This window comes from Ipomoea nil, unplaced genomic scaffold, assembly GCF_001879475.1.
Source record: "Ipomoea nil cultivar Tokyo-kokei standard unplaced genomic scaffold, Asagao_1.1 scaffold2833, whole genome shotgun sequence".
Taxonomy (NCBI): Eukaryota; Viridiplantae; Streptophyta; class Magnoliopsida; order Solanales; family Convolvulaceae; genus Ipomoea; species Ipomoea nil.
Window position 1 is genome coordinate 1,614,406 of NW_017619261.1, and position 23,534 is coordinate 1,637,939.

The 23,534-nt window shown below is 33.4% G+C and overlaps 1 protein-coding gene across 4 annotated transcripts; it reads left to right on the forward strand.

Annotated features, from left to right (window-relative positions):
- The first annotated feature begins 5,752 nt into the window (after positions 1-5,752).
- On the forward strand, positions 5,753-10,015 carry LOC109159598. Of its 4 annotated transcripts, none has more exons than XM_019307712.1 (7): positions 5,753-6,008; positions 6,277-6,459; positions 6,493-6,731; positions 6,856-7,221; positions 7,663-8,034; positions 8,758-8,972; positions 9,465-10,015. In XM_019307712.1, the coding sequence occupies exons 1-7, from the start codon at positions 5,866-5,868 to the stop codon at positions 9,714-9,716; spliced, it is 1,770 nt and encodes a 589-aa protein (XP_019163257.1). In that variant the 5' UTR covers positions 5,753-5,865; the 3' UTR covers positions 9,717-10,015. The 4 variants fall into 4 exon arrangements, with proteins under 4 accessions (XP_019163257.1, XP_019163258.1, XP_019163259.1 ...); XM_019307713.1 differs by having other exon boundaries at positions 6,277-6,439; positions 6,473-6,731; XM_019307714.1 differs by having other exon boundaries at positions 6,277-6,439; positions 6,476-6,731.
- Positions 10,016-23,534: the final 13,519 nt, after the last annotated feature.

A 23,534-nucleotide genomic window follows, 5' to 3' on the forward strand; every position in this document is an offset into this window, starting at 1 on the left:
AGGTTGCTGAGAACGGGAACGGGAAGAAGGAAGGAGGTCTGAAAAGACGAAATTACCCCCTATCTAACAACCCATCTAACAGAAATATTGACGGAGGACCAAAATTGTCCTCGTCACAATAAGAGTATCCGTAAATTGTCTGATTTTTTTTAAGGAGGACTAAAATTGTTCGTGCCACTATAAGTCTAGGACCAAAAATGTCTTTTACTATATATATATATATATATATATATATATATATATATATATATATATATATATATATATATAAACATAATAAGTGTGAATGAAAGTTATACCCCTGATTTATGTCCGTTTTTTCCGTTAAGTTTTTTTGTACATTATGCTATAAAAGTTGTACATTAAAATATTTTGGACAAACATACCCCTACCGTTATAACTTCCGTTATCTTTTCCACAATTGTTACCATGCACATGCATCCACCATATATTTTCTTATCTTCTTCATTAATAATTATATATACACATTATATATTTGAGTTATATGTTAATTATTACATAAAATATAAATATCAAATTTATAAAAATGATTTACATTATTATTATTATTATTATAATTAAGAATAATTTAAATATCTAAAATCTAAATAAATTTAAAATTTTAATATAATGTATTAATATTGGGCACCTATTTTTTGCGCATCGCGCATAAAAAATACTACTGTATATATATATATATATATATATATATATATATATATATATATATATATCAATCATTATTCCATAGACCATGGTCCACACATTTGTGTGAATCATAAATAAAAAGTAAATTTTTAATACACTAAAAGTACATTATTTAAAAATACATGATCTTTATATATATATATATATATATATATATATATATATATATATATATATATATATATATAGAGAGAGAGAGAGAGAGACACACACACACACACACAGACACACATACATATAGTCATATAGAACCGTATTTGTTTTTTCAAAATATCACCGTATTTGTTTTTTTTTTTTATCAAAACTGCGACGCACATCAAAGCCAGCCGCTGCACCATAGTTCTTATAGAACTTAATCCCATCTTCAAATGTATCGCATATCTGCCATTCAAATGGTTTCAAACATGTGTCACATTCAGTTAACTAAAGCTCCATACCACCAGGCGATACATCCATAACACAATCCTGTCCATTAGCATGTGTCATAATACGCACACACCGTACCCCTATGAATCATACACCATCCCATCTTACATTGTTGCTACACCAAAAAACAAACGCACAATAATAGCACTCTCCTTTTTATTAAAAACAAACCTAAGGAGCAAGTAATCAAATTGACGTCTATAAATAACTTTTATTCACGCTTACTTTCTGTTAAAACTTAAAAAATAATTAAATGCCCCACACTAATACTGTGCTCACACTTTAGGTCCTATACGCACAGACCTGCGTCTATAACTACTATGGTGCACACAAACAGAAGACAAATATTATAGATACATTTATTTCCTTACCAAACAGCCAAACATCATCCATCCGCACACACCAACTGCAATTGTTTTTTTTTTTTTTTTTTTTTTTTTTTAAAGCACATCTTAAATGTATAGCTCCCATCCTCGTCTACGCACATACCAAAATAAATACACGCACTCATCGTACCACTATGACTCACACACCCTCCCATCTTATACCGTTGCTACACTAAAAAACAAATGCATAATAATTGCTCTATCATTGTCATTTAAAACAAACCTAAGCTGCACATACTCAAATTGACGTATATAACTAACTTTTATTCACACTTTCTTTTTAAAAAAATATATGCCCCATACTAATACTGTGTTCACACTTTATCTCTTATACGCACAGACCTGCGTCTATACCTACTATAATGCACACAAACAGTAGACAAATAGTTCAGATATATTTATTTCCTTACCAAACAGCCAAACAACATCCATCCGCACACACCAACTAAAATTGTTTTTTGTTAAAAAAAAAAAATACATACAACCTAATTGTTAACCTCCCATCCTCGCCTACGCACATACCAACATACATACGCGCACACACTGTGAAATACCACTAGAAATTGTTCTCCAAACAAAATAAACACAAAATAATTGTTCCTCTCCCAATTTACACTTCGCACAGGCCAATAAATACGTACACACAGTGTCATGCACACGCTTATGAACTTCCACGCACACTTTACATCCTTAATTATGTTGCTCCTTTTTATTAAAAACAGAACACATCAGACGAATTCCCACTGGGTCATAATACTAATTTTGGTTAACACTTTCATTTTAAAACAAAAAAATTAAATTAATTCCCTTTTCATCAAATTTGCAAAATCTATACCACGTATACGCACACACAAACGCGTAACATTTATGTGAGACGCAACAAAAACAAACAAATTCTACCAATATAATCATTTATTTCAAAAACGGACAAACAACATGCATTCACCCATATCCCTCATAATTTTTTTTAATTATTAAATTTATCAAACGCTAGAAATAACATTGTACACATCACATGCTACAATTTGCACAAGCTTTAACTAATACATGCACATACCGTGCGAAAACCCCAGAGTTTGCTTCCATACAAAATAAACGGAAACTAACTGTTCATCCCCCAATTTACACTAGCACAAGCCAACCCATCTACACGCACACACCGTCAAATAACATATTTCGTACTGCTTTAGAATTTTTTTATTCCCCAAATTCAAAAAAAAAAAAAAAAAAAACCAAACATTGAAATTCCAACAGCAGAATTAAGGGTGTGTTTGGAAACCTGGAAAATGAGTTCTGAAAATCATTTTCCAAGTTTTCACTGTTTGGATGTGCCTGGAAAATCAAGTCAACGGAAATCATTTTCCGTTGACTTTGGAAAATAGGCTTGTTTTGGAGGAAAATGACTTTCCTTTTTTTTTTTTGGGGGAAGTCATTTTCCAACTTTTACACCAACATCACTCCACCACCAACATCATCAACACCATACCACCACCACCTCACTACCACCATCACCACCACTACTGCCGCCGTCGCCACCACTATACCACCGCAACCACCGCCACCACACCACCACACCACCATCATCACACCACCACCACTACCACCACCAACACCATACCACCGCAACCACTACCACCACCAACATCATCAACACCATACTACCACCACCACCGCTGCTACCACCACCACCACCATACCACCACAACCATCGTCGTCGCCACCGCCACCATCATACCACCGCCACCACGCCACCACCACACCACCAACATCACACCACCACCACAACCACCACCGCCGCCGCCGCCACCACCACCACCATACCACCGTCACTGCCACCACCACCGTCGTCGCCACCACCACCATACCACCGCAACCACCGTCGCCGCTGCCACCACCACCATACCACCGCTGCCGCCACCACCACCAGCATCACACCACCTCCACCGCCACCACCACCATACCATCGCAACCACCATCGCCACCGCCACCACCATACCACTGAAACCACCACCACCACTGCCACCACCGTCATACCACCACCAGTTATTATTATTATTATTATTATTATTATTATTATTATTATTATTATTATTATTATATAACAAATAACACCACTACCACTACACCACCATCACCATAATATTTTTGATATATTATTAGTTATTTTTTTATTATATTTAAAATTATTATTATATTATTATATATTATTATACATGTTGTAATATTCTAAATAAAATAATTAAAATGTTTAATTATACAATTCTACTCATTTTCCAGAAAATGAACCAAACACACAAAAACAGTTTTCCAGAATGCAACCAAACACTGGAAAGGAAAATATTTTCCGAAAAATGACTCATTTTCCAGAAAACATTTTCCAGAAGTCATTTTCCTGCTTTCCAAACGGACCCTAATTTTAACAAAACTTTGTCAAAGCAAAATTACCACCCTCAACAACACGTCCTAGTATAATACGTTGCACACGCCAAAACAGTCTAATGCACCAACTTTCGTACAAAAACAAATAACAAAACAGTCCAAGACAACATACCCGTATTGTTACTCGCCATTCACAAGCTATCGACGTTGTATGCTTCACCGTCCTCTGCGCAAATCAAATGTTGTACAGCTCTCCGGCCAATCACAAAGATATATTAGTTATTACCATTCATATGTAGTCTATTATTATGCTAAATATTATAATATTATTCTAACCAAAATTAACCACACTAATAGAATTACTCTTACTCTTTTCTCCTTATGCCTAAAATCTAACCTTAATTAATTTATATAACTCTTTCAATCTCAACCCTCAATTTTAAATTAGTTAATGGTTGTGATGAGATCTCATGATCTCATTGTAGTATCTGCTCATCTATACTGTCTTAACCTATTGAAGCACAAAGAATCAACACCGCCTCCACTGAAACTCGATCTCATGACCTCTCATATGGGAGAGTCACTACATGCAATCTAAGCACAAGGTGCTTGGCAATGATTGATATATAGGAAGGGTCAAGTGAGAAAGACTCATATGTAAAAAGTGAGGACTTATCTTATCCATCCATTTGGGTATATATCAACATGGTTACTAAAAGATAATGAAAAAATGAGTGGCATCAATTTTCTAAAATTGTAAACTTAAAAGTTTGCAAAATATATAAAATAAACTACGTAATATTTTTTTTTATTATTAAAATCATCAACCATTGATGAATCTTGATATGTAGTTGTGATTAGTAATCACTTTTAACAACATGACTCTGTTCTAATTTTAACTCTCTGTTGTGGGCTCTGGTCAAGAAAGAGAGATGGTTGGGCGATGGAAGCAAAGGAAGGAAGGTGGTAGTGTGAAGTCTCGTCACTCCAAGGACGGAGATAAGAGTTGACGCCACTTAGGAGATAAATCCAAGATAAGTCAAAATACTTCTCAAGAACTCAAGGAAAAAAAATTGCCACAGCAATATTCTTGAATTTGCTACTATCAAAGTTGTCTTCCAAACAAAATAATATCAAGGCTATTTATACACTTTAGCGAACCCCTACATCAATGGCTTTTAAGTTCAAAATGAGCTATTCTAGTGCTTACTAGTACTAGCTTAAAAGATGCAATTAGCCACAAGACTAGAATAACTAAGTCAAATAGGTTTAAAAAAAAACTAAATTGTAATTGAATTTAGGATTTATAAGCCTAATATGGACTTTACAAATTAAATAGCATAGGGACGGTCTAAAATAGTATTAAACTTTTATTTGCAAGAAAAAAAATACTCCAAGTGTCAATTTATAAGGTATGAACCTCCACTCGATCTTTATTCTTCAAATTATGCCTGAATCAGATTGACCACCTTCAATTCAACTCCATCTTCATATTCTTGATTAGCTTCACTTACTCCTTTAATAAGACCATTCAAAACTTTATGAAATATCTTCGCCTTTGCTCTCATCATTGGACCTCCCAAGATTTGCAAATGATCTGTTTCTTTATTCTCATCCTCATAGTTGTCCTCAATACTCTCTATCTCTATGTGTGTATGTGTATATTAGTGAGCACAATCGTAAAGTCGATATTCACATTAATAAAGTTGGTTCCGTGTATACACCATTACCAAATTTAATATATAATAAATATATTGTGAAGATAAGGAAATTTTAGGTAGGCAACGTAACGGCCGACGACAAAAATTTATTAGGAAATTAAATTAAAGTACCCAACTTTTATTAGTGCCACTTTACTTTGCTTTGCATTGCTTTTGTTGAAGGTGCAAGAGAGCGATCCCTTGGAGAGATTCTCACATCTTTAATTTGGATAGCTAGCAAAACTCCAAATTTATTTTTTAATAAGATGCAATGTTCCAAAGAAACAATTGCTAGGCTGTTCTACAATGTCTCAAGCTCCTTTCAACTTTTCTTGCTCTTCTCATATCTCACTTCCATTTTTCTTGCCAAGATCTTCCATCTCCTTGGTGCCAACATCTTTTTCCAAAGGTATATTCACAAACTCTGCTTCTCCTTATCGTCGGGGTCTGATAATTTTGCGTTTTTTCCTTTTCTAATGTTTTGTTTCTTCCGAGCCTAACCATCTTGTTGGGTGGAGGCCGATGAAGAGTCAAGTCCAGCACTCTGTTTCTTGAAAATGTGATGACGGTCTATAAATTAAATAAATAAAATTGCATGTTAGCTACAAGCTAAATTTTTGATATAGTGGTAAGCGTTTGATCTTAACACTTTTTTTTTTTTTTTTTTTTTTTTGTAGGAATCAAGCAACATATGAGTTTGCAGCATTTTCTGATGAAGAAACGGAAGATGAAAATGTATATGACAATAATTACCATGTTGGATCATCAAGAGAGAAACATCATTTTGCTTCCAACATAATTCAGGATGATCAACATCATGCGACTTTCAATGTTGAGGCCGAAGAAGAAGAAGAAGAAGAAGAAGAAGAAGAAGAAGAAGAAGAAGAAGAAGATATAGAAAGTGTTGATGATGATGATAATGAAGAACCTTCAAATTACAGCTCACCCGCCATGGAATCTAATATTCCTAGTAATGAAGAAGTTGTTGAAGAGAAGATTCCTATTGGAAATAACTATTTTAATTCACATGAAAATAGTAACTCACTCGGCCCCACATTATCATCTCCTGGCAGAAATTCAAAGAGAAATGTTTTGGACATGTCACATGAAGATGATCAAACTCATCATCAAGGTTAATTATACAATTACAAATTTGTTATTATTTTTATTATTATTATTATTTTGGAAATAAAAAGTAGTTGCAAATAATGATATATCATTAATTAGTTTGGTTGTATCTATCATATATGTTTTAGAAAATATTTCCAAGGAGATGATGGAAAGAGAGAAGAGAGTGGTGGAAGCAAGTTTTATGCAAGAGGAGGCGGCCAAGTTATTAGAGAGCAAGAATAAGAATAATAATAATAATAATAGGTTGTTGCAAATTGAAGAGAAGAGAGAAGAAAATGATGAAATATTTGGGGATTCTTTCACCGTTGGATCAACTTCAAAGAGCTCATCTGAATGGAGAAGCTCCATCAAGGATTCTTGCACTGACGATCCATTCTCTTCATCTTCAAGAAGAAGTTGCCCCAAGTGGGAGTCATACACTCTTTTCCAAAAGTATGATGAAGAAATGCTGTTTTTGGATAGAATTAGCGCCCAAAAACTCCATGAAACAGGTATATATTTTTATTTAATTTATTTATAGGCTTAACTTTAATTTGGTATATTCATTATATTCTTTCGAATTTCCGGTTTTAATTTGTTTGAATTCGATCATGCCATGTTTAATTTCTGCTTAGTACTATTACATTTTTCAGTAAAAATATTACATTTCCATTTTGACTTGACCCGTCTCACGGATCAAAAGTCTCCCACAAAGTCAAATTTTCACCACTGGAAATTATATAATTTCCGATCACCTGAAATTGATTTTAAATCAAGTCGAAAGCCTTGTTGCTATTTCCGACCACTTTTGGTATCCGGGAAAACCTTTGTTGCTATTTCCGACCACTTTTTGTTTCCGACTTGATTTAAAATCACTTTTCAGGTGGTCGGAAATTCCATAATTTCCAACCGTGTTTGTAATAATTATTTTGTTATTGTGAAATTTTGTTCAGAATCACTTAGGTCAATAAAATCAAATCCAAGATCAATATCAGACAGGATTGTGTACAAGCTTGCACCAAAGAAGCAAAGAACACTGAATTTTCAACACAACCCATACAATGAACTAGAGGGAGCTTATGTGGCACAAATATGCTTGACATGGGAAGCTCTGAACTGGAACTACAAGTATTTCCAATGGCTTAGGGCTTCAAATTCGGATCATGGATGCCCTGCCTATATTGCCCAGCAGTTTCAGCAGTTTCAAGTCCATCTCCAAAGGTACATAGAAACCGAGCCATATGAATATGGAAGGAGGCCTGAGGTTTATGCTAGGATCAGAGCCCGCACTGCTCCAAACTTGCTACAAGTGCCTCAATATAGAGGTATATATATATATCTATACTCTTTAATTAAGCCCAGCTTTTGAGAGTTTTAACTTTTGAAACGAATAATAATATTTAGCTTTTATAAAGTTTCTTAGTAAGTTAATTTATTGCATGTGATCCCTAGCTCCTCTGATCTATTGGCGTATTTGGTTGTATCAGTAATCAGTTATGTGTACTGAGTGTACATTATATAATATAATATACATTCAATACAAAAATAATGTACATTTAGTATACTAAAAATGTACTTTCTGTTATGGTCCACACAACACTGTGTGGACCATGGTCCACCACAATAGTTTGCCGGTTTCACTTATTGGTTTAGTAGGCAATATTTGAGAAAAGAGACTAATGTTTGAAACTCGATAGGGACAATGTAGATTATGTTTTAAATGAGCATATTTCTTATGCCTGTCTACGAGTTATTGAATTACGGTGATTTGCATGCTCTCACATTCTCTGTCTGTTTGAACTATTCAGTTATCATAATTTATATTATCTCACATATTTTGTGGGGACATGGGGTCAGGACCTTGGAGTTGGGGGATTATATTCAACCTTTGGAAGAAGAAGTATTGAGATTCGTGAAAATGATTTCATACTTTTTATCCCATCCTTCCAAAATTTTAGATAATTTGTTTTTTTTTTTTTCCTTCATTTTCTTTTTCTATTGTGTATATATGTATACATATATAAAAATTTGTGATTAAATTTGATAAGATTCGGATGAGGAGAAAAGAGAAGAAGGGTTTTGCTCAAGGATTCCATCAGATTCATTTCTTCAAATAATGGAGGAAGCAATCAGAACATTCATGAATTTTCTCAAAGCAGACAAGGAGAGCCATTGCCAAATAATAGCATCTTTTTTCAAGAAAAATACAAGAGGATCAGCTGATCCAACTCTCCTACTCCTCCTCAAGAGAGAAAACAAAAGAGTAAGTCAATGCAAACATTCATATATATATATATATATATATATATATATATATATATATATATATATATTATAAATTTTTATTGTATGTAGAATAATAAATTAAGCTAAGATTACTCATTTTATATATATTTCAAGTCTTAAATATATAAAGATGCATGCCATTCATACATAATTGAGATATAAATTGAAGCCTGCATGAGTAGCTCAACAAGTCATTGATGTGAAATTTGGCAAAAGACGAAAGATTGAGTCTCACTAGCAGTAGTGTAGTCTCTGCTAATCAGTTAAGTCACTATGATTTACCCGTCCACAATTCTATCGAGGCGGGATTGTGTGGGCGTCTGGGGTGGACGATTCTATCTTTTGTCACAAGAATTGAGATATGAATTACTATATATTTACATGAGTTTAGTCTAATTTGTGTTAAACAAATCACTAATTATAATATTAATGAATCTAGCTAACTTTTATACAATTTTATATATTGCAGAAAAAGTCAAAGCTGAAAGATATGAGGAAATCAGGTGGGAAATGCTTGAGGAAAAGGAGGTTAAAAGGGGAGGAAGAATTAGAAATATTGATGGCAGAAATAGACCTGAAAGTGGTGTCTAGGGTTCTGAGAATGAAAGAGCAGAATGGTGAGCAATTGCATTGGTGTGAAGACAAGATGGGCAAAGTGAAGATTAGTGATAATGGGAAGTTACATAGAGATTCTTCACCCCTTTTCTTCCCAGCACACTGACCCATCCACCAACGTTATAAAGCTAGCTGGATGGGCCCACCTAGCTACCTAGCTTAGATTGTTGTTTCTAGCTTTTGATGACTAGATGATGAGTCTGCATGCATGCAATAATATTCCTCACTTTCATGCAAGATAGATGTTGAATATCCACACCCTTCTTATAAAGCTAGGTTACTTAGCTTGCATGGATGTAGGGTGTCATAAATAGTGTATAGATTAGGTAGGCCAGGGGTTGGATTCTTTCAATAAGTAATTTTGACTGAAGATTCTTTTTTTTGTATTATTATTATTTATCTAAATAAGCATGATTTTGTTAATTACTATGTATTTACATACATTATTATTTTTTGTTGTTCAACATATACAATCATTATTTAGTGTATATTCCGAATATCCATTAATTGTCTGCACGAGACTAAGGTTTGAAATTCAACAGTAACCAGGTGAAGATTATATATAGAGTGGATGGATTCCTTCGACATTTGTTTATGTCTATTGAACCACTTTTAGTGTATATTCAGAATATCCATTAATTGCCCGCATGAGACTAAGGTTCGAAATTCTACAGTAATCGTGTGAGGATTATATTCAAAGTGGTCGGATTCCTTCAGCATTTGCCCATGTCTGCTGAGTCACTTTCAGTGTATATTCAAAATATCCATTAATTTCTAGCACGGGACCAAGTTTCGAAATTCTACCGCGATAGTGTGAAGATTACACCTAAAATGGTTAGATCCCTTGGGCGAATCGACATTTGGTTATGTCTGTTGAGTCACTGAGTTACTGTGATTTACATCATGCTAAATACTCTGTTGGACCGAAGTGTGGGGCCCTTGGTCGGGTTGAAGATTCAACCTTTGGGACAAGATTTTGATTAATTAAATAAAGTAATTAAGTTGAGTTGTGGAATTGTATTTACCCAGGGTTGAAAAAGTTAAAAAGATATGGAATCCATGAAAAAGTGGTAGATAATAAAGAAACATGGGTGAATGGTCTTTTATCATCAACATATGATAGTGAAAGAGCAAATTAAAGAAAGATGGTTGAGGATACAGGCCGCCGGGTATATAGTTGCTTTAGTTTCTTTTTAGTAGCTTTAGTTAGGATTTATCTGTATGTGTAGAGAGTTGAATATATATATTTATAAAAGGCAAGAAGGCTGCAAATTATAAAGTTTATGGCACATGGTAGGAATACTAAGCTAGGATACTATTTTGATTCATTCTACTTTAATCTTTCTTTACTTGCTTTTCCTTTGTAAAGGGCAGACAAATAAACTAATCAAAAAAAGAAAAGGTGGATCTAATTTAATAGACCTAGCAAAGGGGTGTCTTTGACATGTATTTACAATACTAATTTTTTACGCGCATTGTCCAATAGGGATAATGTCTAATGTTTTTTTTTTTTTTTTTTTTTTTTTTTTAATAAGTACTTTAAAGTATATTAAGACAAGATTATATTGAAATTGTTCATGCATAGATAATTGAATGTTAAATTTGTGTATTTAAATAGATAATTTTAAGTTTACAAATGCAAGATAATATAGTCAAGATTTGATTATAATTGTCAATGAAATAATTGTATAGGTATGGTTGAAACCAAATACGGGACATAAGGGGGAACAAATAAGAATTAGGGCATAAAATATTAAATATATACTAATATTAAATTAGGGAGATAGTTTCCCACTTCAATTTGTTGTGTGATTTGAATACTTTTTTTTTTTTGTCAATAAATCCCCCAAGTAGTTAATATGATTGGCTTAATTATATATATTTTTTATTTTTTTAAAAGCCAGGAGGAAGAAGAATAAGCTACGGAGAATTCAAAATGAAAATGCAGATTGGGTGGAATCGGAACAAGAGGTTGGACAGGTGATGATGAATTATTTAATTCTCTACGCTTTTTAAGTCTGAGCAGGAACCTATGGATGCAGTGCTTGATTGTGTCACTACGAGGTTGAATCCTGATCATAATTCTAAGTTATTAAAGGCAGTTAGTGTCGAGGAGGTACGGAAAGCGGTCTTCCAAAAGCATCCGGATAAATCACCGGGACCATATGGCTTTGGCCCTAGCTTTTTCCAGCATTATTGGGACATTATCGGAGGAGAGGTCACTATTTTTTTTCGCCAATTCATTGAAACTGCAAAGCTGCCTGCGAAGGTAAATAATACGTACATTGTATTGATCCCTAAGAAGCCAAGTCCGGAAACGATGAAGGATCTCCGCCTAATTGCTTTATGCAATGTGCTGTATAAGATTGCAGCCAAAGTCTGTGCGAACCGAATGAAACCAGTTCTTGATGAGTTAATTTCTTTGGCTCAGAGTGCATTCGTGCCAGGCCGGTTGATCACAAACAACATAATGTTGGCCTATGAAGCGCATCATTACCTGAAGCGCAAAACTCAAGGACATACAGGAGTGGCTGCGCTCAAAGTAGACATGAGCAAAGCATATGACCGTGTTGAGTGGCAGTTCCTGGTAGCTATGCTCGCGAAGATGGGTTTTCATCAGAAGTGGATTGATATATTGTATGAAACAGAAAGCACAATTCAGTATCATGTCCTGCATGAAAATCAGCAACTTGGACCAATTGTACCAAGTAGGGGGCTTCGCCAGGGTGATCCTTTGTCACCTTACCTATTCCTTCTGGTAGCTGAGGTGTTGAGCGCCCTTATTGAAAAACAGGTGCGTGCTGGATCTTTGCATGGAGTGATAGTGGCACGGGGAGCCCCTCAAATCTCACATCTTTTGTTTGATGATGATTGTTTTCTTTTTCTACGGGCTGACATTGCAGAGAGTTAGTGCATGAAGGAAATGTTAGATGTGTACTCACTTACCTCTGGGCAGAAAATAAATTTTGATAAATCTATTGTCTGCTTTAGTTCTAATGTTTCCCAGCAGGTCAGGGATGATGTATGTTCGGTGCTTGGTGTTGCAGAAGGGGATACATCTGGAAAATATTTGGGGCTTCCTTCTCTAGTTGGGAAGAATAAAAAAGTGATTCTTGCCTATTTGAATTACAAGATTTTGGCCAAGGTTCGTAGTTGGAATGCAAGATTTTTATCACGTGCAGGGAGGGAGGTTCTGTTAAAAACGGTGATCCAGGCTATCCATCATATGCAATGATGGTGTTTTGCTACCACTTGGGTTGTGTAAGGAGATTGAGTGCATTATGAATGAATATTGGTGGACGGGGATTGCTGGACGTGGTAGGGGAATTAAGTGGAGGTCATGGGAGGGCCTGTGCACCCCCAAGAAATATGGTGGAATGGGGTTCAAGAAGCTTAGGGAGGTCAACTTGGCCTTTCTGGGAAAACAAGCTTGGAGACTAATTACCAACCCGGAATCCTTGGTGGCTCGTGTTTATAAAGCACGCTACTACCCACGAGGTAATTATTTTCAAGCATCTTTAGGAAGTAACCCGTTTTTTATTTGGCGTGGTTTGATGGAAATGCAGTCAGTTGTTAAAGGGGGAGTAGGAGATGTATAGGTGATGGTAAGGATACTTATATTGGGCTGGACCCTTGGCTGCCAGATGATACACAACCGCATATCAACACTGTGTTACATGATTCCATTTATAATGCACCCGTATCATCACTTTTAAATGAGTCAGGCAACGCATGGGATATTGAGTGTATAACTGATATTTTTGATGATGCAGATGCAAGGAAAATTCTCTCAATACCTATTAGTGTGCGGGAGAGGCGGGACTCTTGGGTGTGGCACTGGGACTCAAAGGGCTTGTATACTGTAAAGTTTTGCTATAGGCTGTTACAAGGAGAATATACTACACAACTGCCCTGGAGCTCGATCTGGATGTTAGAAATACCACCCAAGATAAAGGTGTTCTGTTGGCAGTTGGTTTCATCATATCTTCCAACCCGGGATGCTTTGAATACTAAACATGTGCCTTGCACAGTACTTTGTCATATGTGTGGTAGTGTTCCTGAGTCTGCGTATCACTTGTTTGTGCAGTGCCCATCAGTCCAAGCTATGTGGGTAAAATTGGGTTACCAGTGGTGGCTCATGAGGATGGGAACATTGCCGATTGGATGACTGCATGCATAAGAGCTTTTGACTTTAATCTCCTCAGTAAGTTTGTTATGGTTTGTTGGGGTCTCTGGAGTAGTAGGAATTACCATGTTTGGAAGGGCATTGCGTTTGTTATGGATACAATGTTACACCTGACTCTATCCTATTGGTACAGTTGGAAGAATGCAATGGAGTCAGCGAATGCCTCTCATTCTCAAGCTCATCAGGACGCTGGTGTGCAATGGAAGAAACCAGCACCGGGCAGGTTGAAAGTAAACACGGGTGCAGCCTTTGATTATGCTAATAATTATATAGGTATGGGCTGGGTGCTAAGGGATGTGGAGGGGAGATTTCTTGCTGCTAAAAGTCTAAACATGAGGGGATGCTTCAGTGTGAATGAGGCAGAGGCATATGCTATCCGGGAGGCTCTAAGTTGGCTCACGGACTTGGGGCTAGGAGAGGTTGATGTCGAGACTGATTCACAAGTTGTTTTCCATGTTATTCATGCTACATCTTTTCGATCATCGTTTGGTAGTTTAGTAGATGATATTAAAGTAACTACTTCTATGCTTCATAATGTAGTGTTCTCTTCTGTGAAGCGATCTGCGAATCGTGCTGCCCACCTTGTTACACGGAAAGCCGTTTCTGAGTCAGGTTGCGAGGAATGAGTTGATATCCCTCCCCCTTTTCTTGTTGATTGTTTGACCGTTGAATCTATGAATTAAGTTTTACCTTTCAAAACAATTATTATTATTATTATTATTATTATTATTATTATTATTATTATTATTATTATTATAGGTCATTTTACATGTTCATTTAAACAGCTAATTTTTTCGAATATCTTTTTACCAACCATTGATATAATTCGCTGGTCAAAATCGCTAATATAATCCGCTAACGCTAACCGCTAACTACTGAATGTCAAACAAGGAAATTGTGAGGTAGTTTGATAGACATATTTTACACTCATATTTTAGGAACATCTTTATAATAATTTTGCAATAGTTATTTAATATTATCTTATAATTAGTTCTTTTTAATATATAATATATAATATATAATATATATAATATATAATACATATTACGTACTATACTAATATATACATATATTTATTACGTACTACTATATATATATACATACATATATATATATATATATATATATATATATATATATATATATATATGTATATGCATTATATATATCTATATATTCCTTAGCATGCAAACAAATAAAGTTTTATATTTTGGTTTCCTCCCAACGTACATTACGTGAAGACTTCTTCATTAGCAACGCATATCACATACGGACAAATAGCGGCAGACTCTGTTGTACAAGACTTGGCGCAAAAAAAGGAAAATGAATGGTGAAGAATGGTTCTAGTATATTTTGGAGGGTTTATAAATAGTAGTGAAATTCTTTTGTAAAATGTTCATTATTCCCTTCTCGATTATTCTTCAAAGTTGTTATCAATGTCCATTCGTTGCTAATTTCGTTAGCTTGGTTTAGTGAATTGAAGCCCTGGAATTGATTATGCTGTAAGATTATTTATTTATTTTTATTATATAATTTTTATGCATTTGGGTATTAAATATTCTTCTAAGTTATTTATTTAATATAATTATTTGCTATATTAGTTAATGTTGTGCTACAAATTATTTTAATATTCAGTAGCAACTGAGGTTAATTATTGACGGCTTAGTGATAATTGGTCTCGGGTAGAATATTTTCCTAAATTAAATGCAACTGCTTGTGCTTGTGTTATTTAGTTTGTCGGTTTTCCTAATTCCTATTGCTGCTATTAAATTAAATCTACAGCGCTTGTCTTAGATTATTTAGTAGTTAGGGGTAATTAAACCGCGTGTGCTTTAGTTATCTACAACTAAGGGAAAACAGAAATGAAATAATTTCACGACAAATATTCAATTGCATATCAATTACCTTTTTGAATCAATGATCAGCGTTAAATTCCGGTGGTGGATCTTTACTAACCAAGGTTTTCTATTCTGAGTGTTTTCAATATATTGTCTGCATTGCTTTATTTGGTTATTTACTTTGATTATCACTTTCATACCAAACCCCCCTTTCCTTTAATTTGAGCACATACGTTAAACTAGTTACTCCTCGTGGGATCGACCCTTACTCCCGCTACTACATTTGTAAGGTTTTAATTTGGGAGCCTACGACAGCTCACCAAATTTTGGCGCCGTTGCCGGGGAGATTTTCTAGCTTATTTTGTGTTTATTTAATTATTTATTTCTTTATTTCTTTATTTGTTTTTCATTTGTCCCAAAAAAAAAATTTTTAAAAATCTTTTCTTTCACATAAATGCTGCAATATATTTTCTCCTTTTTTATGCCTATAACTCGATCTGCTAATAAAAAAATCTTGCCGTACTATCCGGAAATTGAAAAAACTGTACGCAGGTGGAAGAAACAAGCTTTGAGAAAATTGGAGTTTAGTGATCTGGCTACCGATTCTACCAATTCTGATTTAGAAGGGGAACCCATGGCTCAAAATCGGACTTTAAAAGAGCTTGGAGCTCCAAATCTAGATCAACAACCATTATGCATCACTTTCCCTGCTCTGGATGCCAATGTGCAATTCGAACTAAAGTCTGGATTAATTCATCTTTTGCCTTCTTTTCATGGACTTGCAGGTGAAGATCCTCACAAGCACTTAAAGGAATTCCATGTGGTGTGTTCAAGTATGAAACCCACAAGGGCTACTGAAGAACAAATCAAGTTAAGAGCCTTCCCATTTTCTTTAAAAGATTCAGCGAAGGATTGGCTATACTATCTACCTTCTGGGAGCATCACCACATGGAATAACTTGAAGACAATGTTCCTTGAAAAATATTTCCCAGCTTCAAGGGCGGCCAACATCAGAAAGGAAATATGTGGTATAAGGCAAAACAATGGAGAGTCCCTGTATGAATATTGGAGCGTTTCAAGAAACTATGTGCAAGTTGCCCACACCATCAAATTAGTGATCAATTTCTCATTCAATACTTTTATGAAGGACTTTTTTCAATGGATAGAAGCATGATTGATGCCGCAAGCGGTGGTGCTTTAGTTGACAAGACACTAGACGATGCAAGAACTCTAATTGCAAACATGGCTGCAAATTCTCAACAGTTTGGCAATAGACTTGTCCAACCGTCTAAGCAAGTGAATGAGGTAAATATTTCTGCTCTTGAACAACAAATTTCTGGTTTAACTACTCTTGTTCGTCAATTAGCACTAGGCAATATGCAAACTGTAAAAGAATGTAGAATTTGCTCGGTAGTTGGGCACCAAACTGATGCCTGCCCAACTCTTCAAGAAGAACCTATTGAACATGTTAATATGGTTGGAGGTTTTCCTGGACAACCTCGAGGTAAGTATGATCCATTTTCTAATACATATAATCCTGGATGGAGGGATCACCCAAACCTTAGCAATGAGAACTCACAAGGGAACCAGTTTGTTCAGAATCGTTCTAATTTTCAACAGTATAGACAATCATTTCCTGCAAGACAACAGCCAGCCCAAAGCTCTAGCTCAGGTATGAATCTAGAAGATATTGTTAAATCTCTTGCTACTAACACTTTGCAGTTTCAACAAGAAACACAACTATTCCAACAAGAGACAAGAGCTAGTATTCAAGAAACAAAGGCTAGTATTCAAAACTTGGAAAGACAAATGGGCCAACTAGCACCTACGGTAAGTCGGTTGGAAGCACCGAGTTCTAGCAAATTACCCTCTCAAACGATTGTTAATCCTAAAGAGAATGTAAGTGCAATTAGTGTTGAAAGTATGTCGCAGGAAAAGAATGTTGATTTACATAAGGAAATAAGTGCAGGAATCATTGCTAACAATAAAGAGAAGTCCCAAGGTAAGCTTTCTTCTTTTTCTGATTATGAACCAATACCCCCATTTCCTCAAGCTCTTTTAGAACCAATAAGAGGAAACTCAAATAACGATTTATATGAGACCTTTCGTGAATGTGAGAGCAATAACCCATTTTTAGATTCTATGAAAAAAGTACCTCGCTATGCAAATTTTCTAAAAGAGGTACGCACTATGAAAAAGAAACGAAATAATGAAAGAACTGAGGAAGTGAAAGTGCAAGAGAATGTCTCTATGGCTAGTCAAAGCAATCTTCCTGAAAAGTGCAAAGACCCAGGTATGTTTACTATTCCATGCATGATAAGTGGGGTGAAATTTGAAAATGCTATGTTAGATTTAGGAGCTTCTATTAATATCATGCCATATTCTGTTTATGCTTCTTTAAATCTTGGACCCCTGAATAAATCTAGTATAATTATTCAATTGGCTAATGGATCTACTACATATCCTAGGGGTGTGATTGAGGATTTGATTGTTGAAGTTAATAACTTGGTTTTTCCTGCTGATTTTTATGTGCTTGATATGGAAAATAATAATCATATTTTGTTAGGAAGGCCATTCTTAAAAACTGCAAAAACAAAAATTGATATTCATAGTGGTATGCTTACTATGGAGTCTAATGGTAAACTTGTGACTTTTAATATTTATGATACCATGAAATCTCCTAGTGATGATAATTTTGCAATTTTTGTTGATTCTTTGAACTTTGTTACATTTGATGAAATTGCTTCGAATGAAAAAGAAAAAAATAATAAATCGTCTTTGAGTACTAATCTGCATGAAGGAACTGTTTCTTTGAATACTCATAATAATCGAAGGTACTCAAAAAGACGATGGAAATTTAAAGAAATGTCATAAGTCGAGCCAACGACGATAAACAAAGGCGCTGCTTAGGAGGCAACCTAAGGTGTGTTTGTTCCATTCTTTTTCTTTTATTCCCTATTCTCATTCAATAACCCTTATTCTACATGTTTTTATTCAACATTGGGGACAACGTTGATAATAAGTGTGGGGGAGGGAATTTAGTTTTATTGTTTGTTTGCTTATGTCAAAAATTTCAAAAAAAAAAAATCCATAAATATTTTAGTAGTATTTTATGCAAAATAAGTATTATTTTGAAAAAAAATTATATTTTTCTCTTCTTTGAAATTCATAACGTGATTGAATAAATAGTTTGCCAAGTTGTGATTAGTTTGTTAGCATTTCCTGTTTGATATGTAGTGGCTATATTAAGTAAGCAATAAGCCTGTGAGATTTTGAGCCATTGACCGACACTTCGGTCTTAATTTCTGTCTATTGTGCGCTTTCTTCCATAATTTTGTTTCTCTAGAACTTGCATTGATTCTCTTTTAAAGCTAATTAGACCATGCATGATTCAAGTGTGATTAAGGCCGTTATTTGATCTTGAGCCTCACTAGCCAAATAACCGGTTTGTCCTATGATTTATTTCCCCTTGTTAACCACTTTGAGCTTTATGTCCATTCTTTTCTTTATTTTGAACCACATTACAAGCCTTTTATATCTAAAAATAGTGCATTCACCCAGCTGAATAACTAGTGGAGCAAATTTTGGATTATTTTTGTAATCTACGTGAGGTTGTGAGGAAGAAGTGTGGGGAGGTCACTTTCTTGTGTTAATATGATTGAGAATGAGGTGGGTTGTATCTTCATTGCCGATTTGTCACTGGTCTTCTATGAAAAAGAAAACGAAGAAAATTCATGATTCCAAAAAATATTGAAATTGAAAAAAATGAAGAAATGGGAGAAATGATGAATGTATGTTGAAAAAAAAAAATGTTGCTGAAATTTATGAGAAAAATGAGAAAGAATCTGCAATTAGTTTTGAGTTGAAGCTACTCCTAAATAAATGAAGCAAGGGGAAGTTCTTGTAATTTTGAGGAAGAATTTTATATTTCTGAGAATGATAATTGGGTTGAAATATCAATAGGAAATGCTTTGAATGAAAAACTGAGGGTGTTGAGCAAGGGTGTTGGATTCTATGTATTTATTTGCTCCTCTAGTTTGAAGGTTCTGTTTAAGCTACTTTCCTAAAATGTTCCCTACCTTAACCCTAGCCCCATTACAACCTGTGAAAAATCCTTATGATTTGTGTCATGCATGACTCTTGTAGTGGTGATTGAGAAGATATGCAAGCCTATGATAGAGCAATTTTATAGGAATGAACATGAGTGAAATCTATACCCATCAAACACTTGAGTGATGAGTGATATTCCTGTGAGGACTTACTTATTTAGTTCTCTCCATTTTCAAATAGGAGTGCTAACTTATTAATTGTAGGGTGCTTCAGATTATTGTTCATGATATGTTATGAGTTTTAGGATTTCATTTCAATTTACTTCGCCAATAATATTTTTGCTTTGGGACAAACAAATGTTTTAGTGTGGGGAAATTTGATAGGCATATTTTACACTCATATTTTAGGTACATCTTTATAATAATTTTGCAATAGTTATTTAATATTATCTTATAATTAGTTCTTTTTAATATATAATATATAATATATATAATATATAATACATATTACGTACTATACTAATATATACATATATTTATTACGTACTATATATATATATATATATATATATATATATATATATATGCATTATATATATATCTATATATTCCTTAGCATGCAAACAAATAAAGTTTTATATTTTGGTTTCCTCCCAACGTACATTACGTGAAGACTTCTTCATTAGCAACGCATATCACGTACGGACAAATAGCGGCAGACTCTGTTGTACAAGACTTGGCGCAAAAAAAGGAAAATGAATGGTGAAGAATGGTTCTAGTATATTTTGGAGGGTTTATAAATAGTAGTGAAATTCTTTTGTAAAATGTTCATTATTCCCTTCTCGATTATTCTTCAAAGTTGTTATCAATGTCCATTCGTTGCTAATTTCGTTAGCTTGGTTTAGTGAATTGAAGCCCCGGAATTGATTATGCTGTAAGATTATTTATTTATTTTTATGATATAATTTTTATGCATTTGGGTATTAAATATTCTTCTAAGTTATTTATTTAATATAATTATTTGCTATATTAGTTAATGTTGTGCTACAAATTATTCTAATATTCAGTAGCAACTGAGGTTAATTATTGACGGCTTAGTGATAATTGGTCTCGGGTAGAATATTTTCCTAAATTAAATGCAACTGCTTGTGCTTGTGTTATTTAGTTTGTCGGTTTTCCTAATTCCTATTGCTGCTATTAAATTAAATCTACAGTGCTTGTCTTAGATTATTTAGTAGTTAGGGGTAATTAAACCGCATGTGCTTTAGTTATCTACAACTAAGGGAAAACATAAATGAAATAATTTCATGACAAATATTCAATTGCATATCAATTACCTTTTTGAATCAATGATCAGCGTTAAATTCCGGTGGTGGATCTTTACTAACCAAGGTTTTCTATTCTGAGTGTTTTCAATATATTGTCTGCATTGCTTTATTTGGTTATTTACTTTGATTATCACTTTCATACCAAACCCCCCTTTCCTTTAATTTGAGCACATACGTTAAACTAGTTACTCCTCGTGGGATCGACCCTTACTCCCGCTACTACATTTGTAAGGTTTTAATTTGGGAGCCTACGACAGCTCACCATAGTTCTCACTTCAATTTGTTGTGTGATTTGAATACTCTCTTTGTCAACAAATCCCTCAAGTAGTTAATATGATTGACTTTATTTTTATATATATTTTTTAAAATTTTTCATGGTATTAATAAAATACTTGGTAAATAAATATATAGCATTATTTTGTATTATAACTTTGAATTTAATTAAAAAATAGTGCACAAAAAAAGATAATAGACAATGTAGTGAATATAATCAATTGATGAATTTGAATGTAAATAATTTTTACATTGGAGAAATATAATGACAGTATAACTAATAAAATTATTTTTCTTAATTAATTTATTGATAATGAATACTTTTTTTTTTAATAAAGAAATTGTAGGGACAATGTAGCGAATATAATCAATTGATGAATTTGGATGTAAAGAATTTTTATATTGGAGAAAAATAAATACAATATAACTAATGAAATTATTTCTCTTATTTAATTTATTGATAATGAATATTTTTTTTTTGAATAAAGACGTTGTAGACACATAATTCTAAATTAAATAAATGCATATGTATAATTTTTTGTTGTAGCTACTAAATTATTATTTATACAAATCTAATAAGATTCCATTTTACAATGAATGGTTCATATTATTTTGATTTTAGTATTTTTTTAATAATTTTCCTTATTTACCCTCTATTATATATTTTTTTCCTTAAATAACCCTAAATTCCGTTAGTATAAACTTTAGTAACGGAATATTCCGTTAAATATTTATGGAATAAGGTTCAAATAGGCCATCCAACTGCACACCAACATGCAATTAGGCCACCCAACTCAAAAAAAGTAACAATTAGGACCCTGAACTACAAAAATTCATTCAATCTCATAAAAAAATGACTTGTTTACCTATTCATACGCTGACGTGTCGGTTACCAAATTAAAAAATAATTTTTTAACTTTTATTTTAATAATTTGAAATAATAAATTATTTTAAAATTTAAAAAAAAAAACAAAAAAAAAAAAAACAAAAACAATCCGCCGGAGTCGAAGGGCTCCCTTCGTCTCCGGCCAGCCAGGAGATGAAGGGGATCCGGCTAGCCATGGAGACGAAGGGTTCTCCATAGCTGGCCGGAGACGAAGGTTTCGTCTCCGACGAATTATTATTATTATTATTTTAAATTTAAAATAATTAATTATTTAAAATTTTTAAAATAAAAGTTTAAAAAGTATTTTTAATTTTGAAACCGACGCAACATGTAAATAAGTCATTTTTGGTGAAATTGCATTAATTTTCGTAGTTCAGGGACCTAATTATAGTTTTTTTGAGTTCGATGACCTAGTTGCATTTTTATGTGTAGTTGGATGGCCTATTTGACCCTTATTCCAATATTTATTATTCTTAACTTATTAATTTCTATAAGAAATTAAAGGTCTTTGGTTCGAACCACATCCCAATTAGAGTTGGAATAATTATTAAACATATACTACAATTTTTTAAAAATGTATTAAAAATATAATATAATATTTAACATAAACTTTAGACAAATAATTAGCTCGACTAAATACATAGCATTCAAAATTGAGCATCAAATATTATAAATCATCAGGAACTTTGAAAATCATTTGATTTTCTTGCATTAAAAAAAATTAAATTTAAGTTTAATTTTTTTTTCGTTGAAAATCATTTGATTTTCTTGCGTTAAAAAAAAAACACAAATTTAGGTTTATTTTTTTTCGTTTACTTAATCTTTTTTTATTATTTAGAACAAAACTTAATATTTCAATTATGTTTTTTCATTATTGGAATGATTTAGGTATTATGGTATTAATATTTTTTGTATGCATTTTATAATGGTACAATTGTACATTACTTTGCAAATATTATACTATTTCTTTTTTTATCGAACAAAATTGTTCTTACATCATTGTTAGATATGCGCGATATAACTACAAAGTTGTTGATCATAAATATAATTACACATGGACTATAAAACGGTAGAACCATTTTCCAAAGAATTGACAACATTGACATTCCAGTGGCTCCAATTGAACAAGTTTACACATCAATATTTTATTAATGCATGAAAACTTCTAAAGAAATTTGTATGTTAATTTTTACTATATCATTATAACAATATCTATTGTAACCATATATTTTGAATTATTTATTATCATTCTCTATTGACAGCAATTGTAGCAATTGTCATTGACAAACTCTCAAAACAATATGTATCAACAACGAATGGAAATTTAAAAAATTAATGATTAATGATTTCATTATTGTGGATGA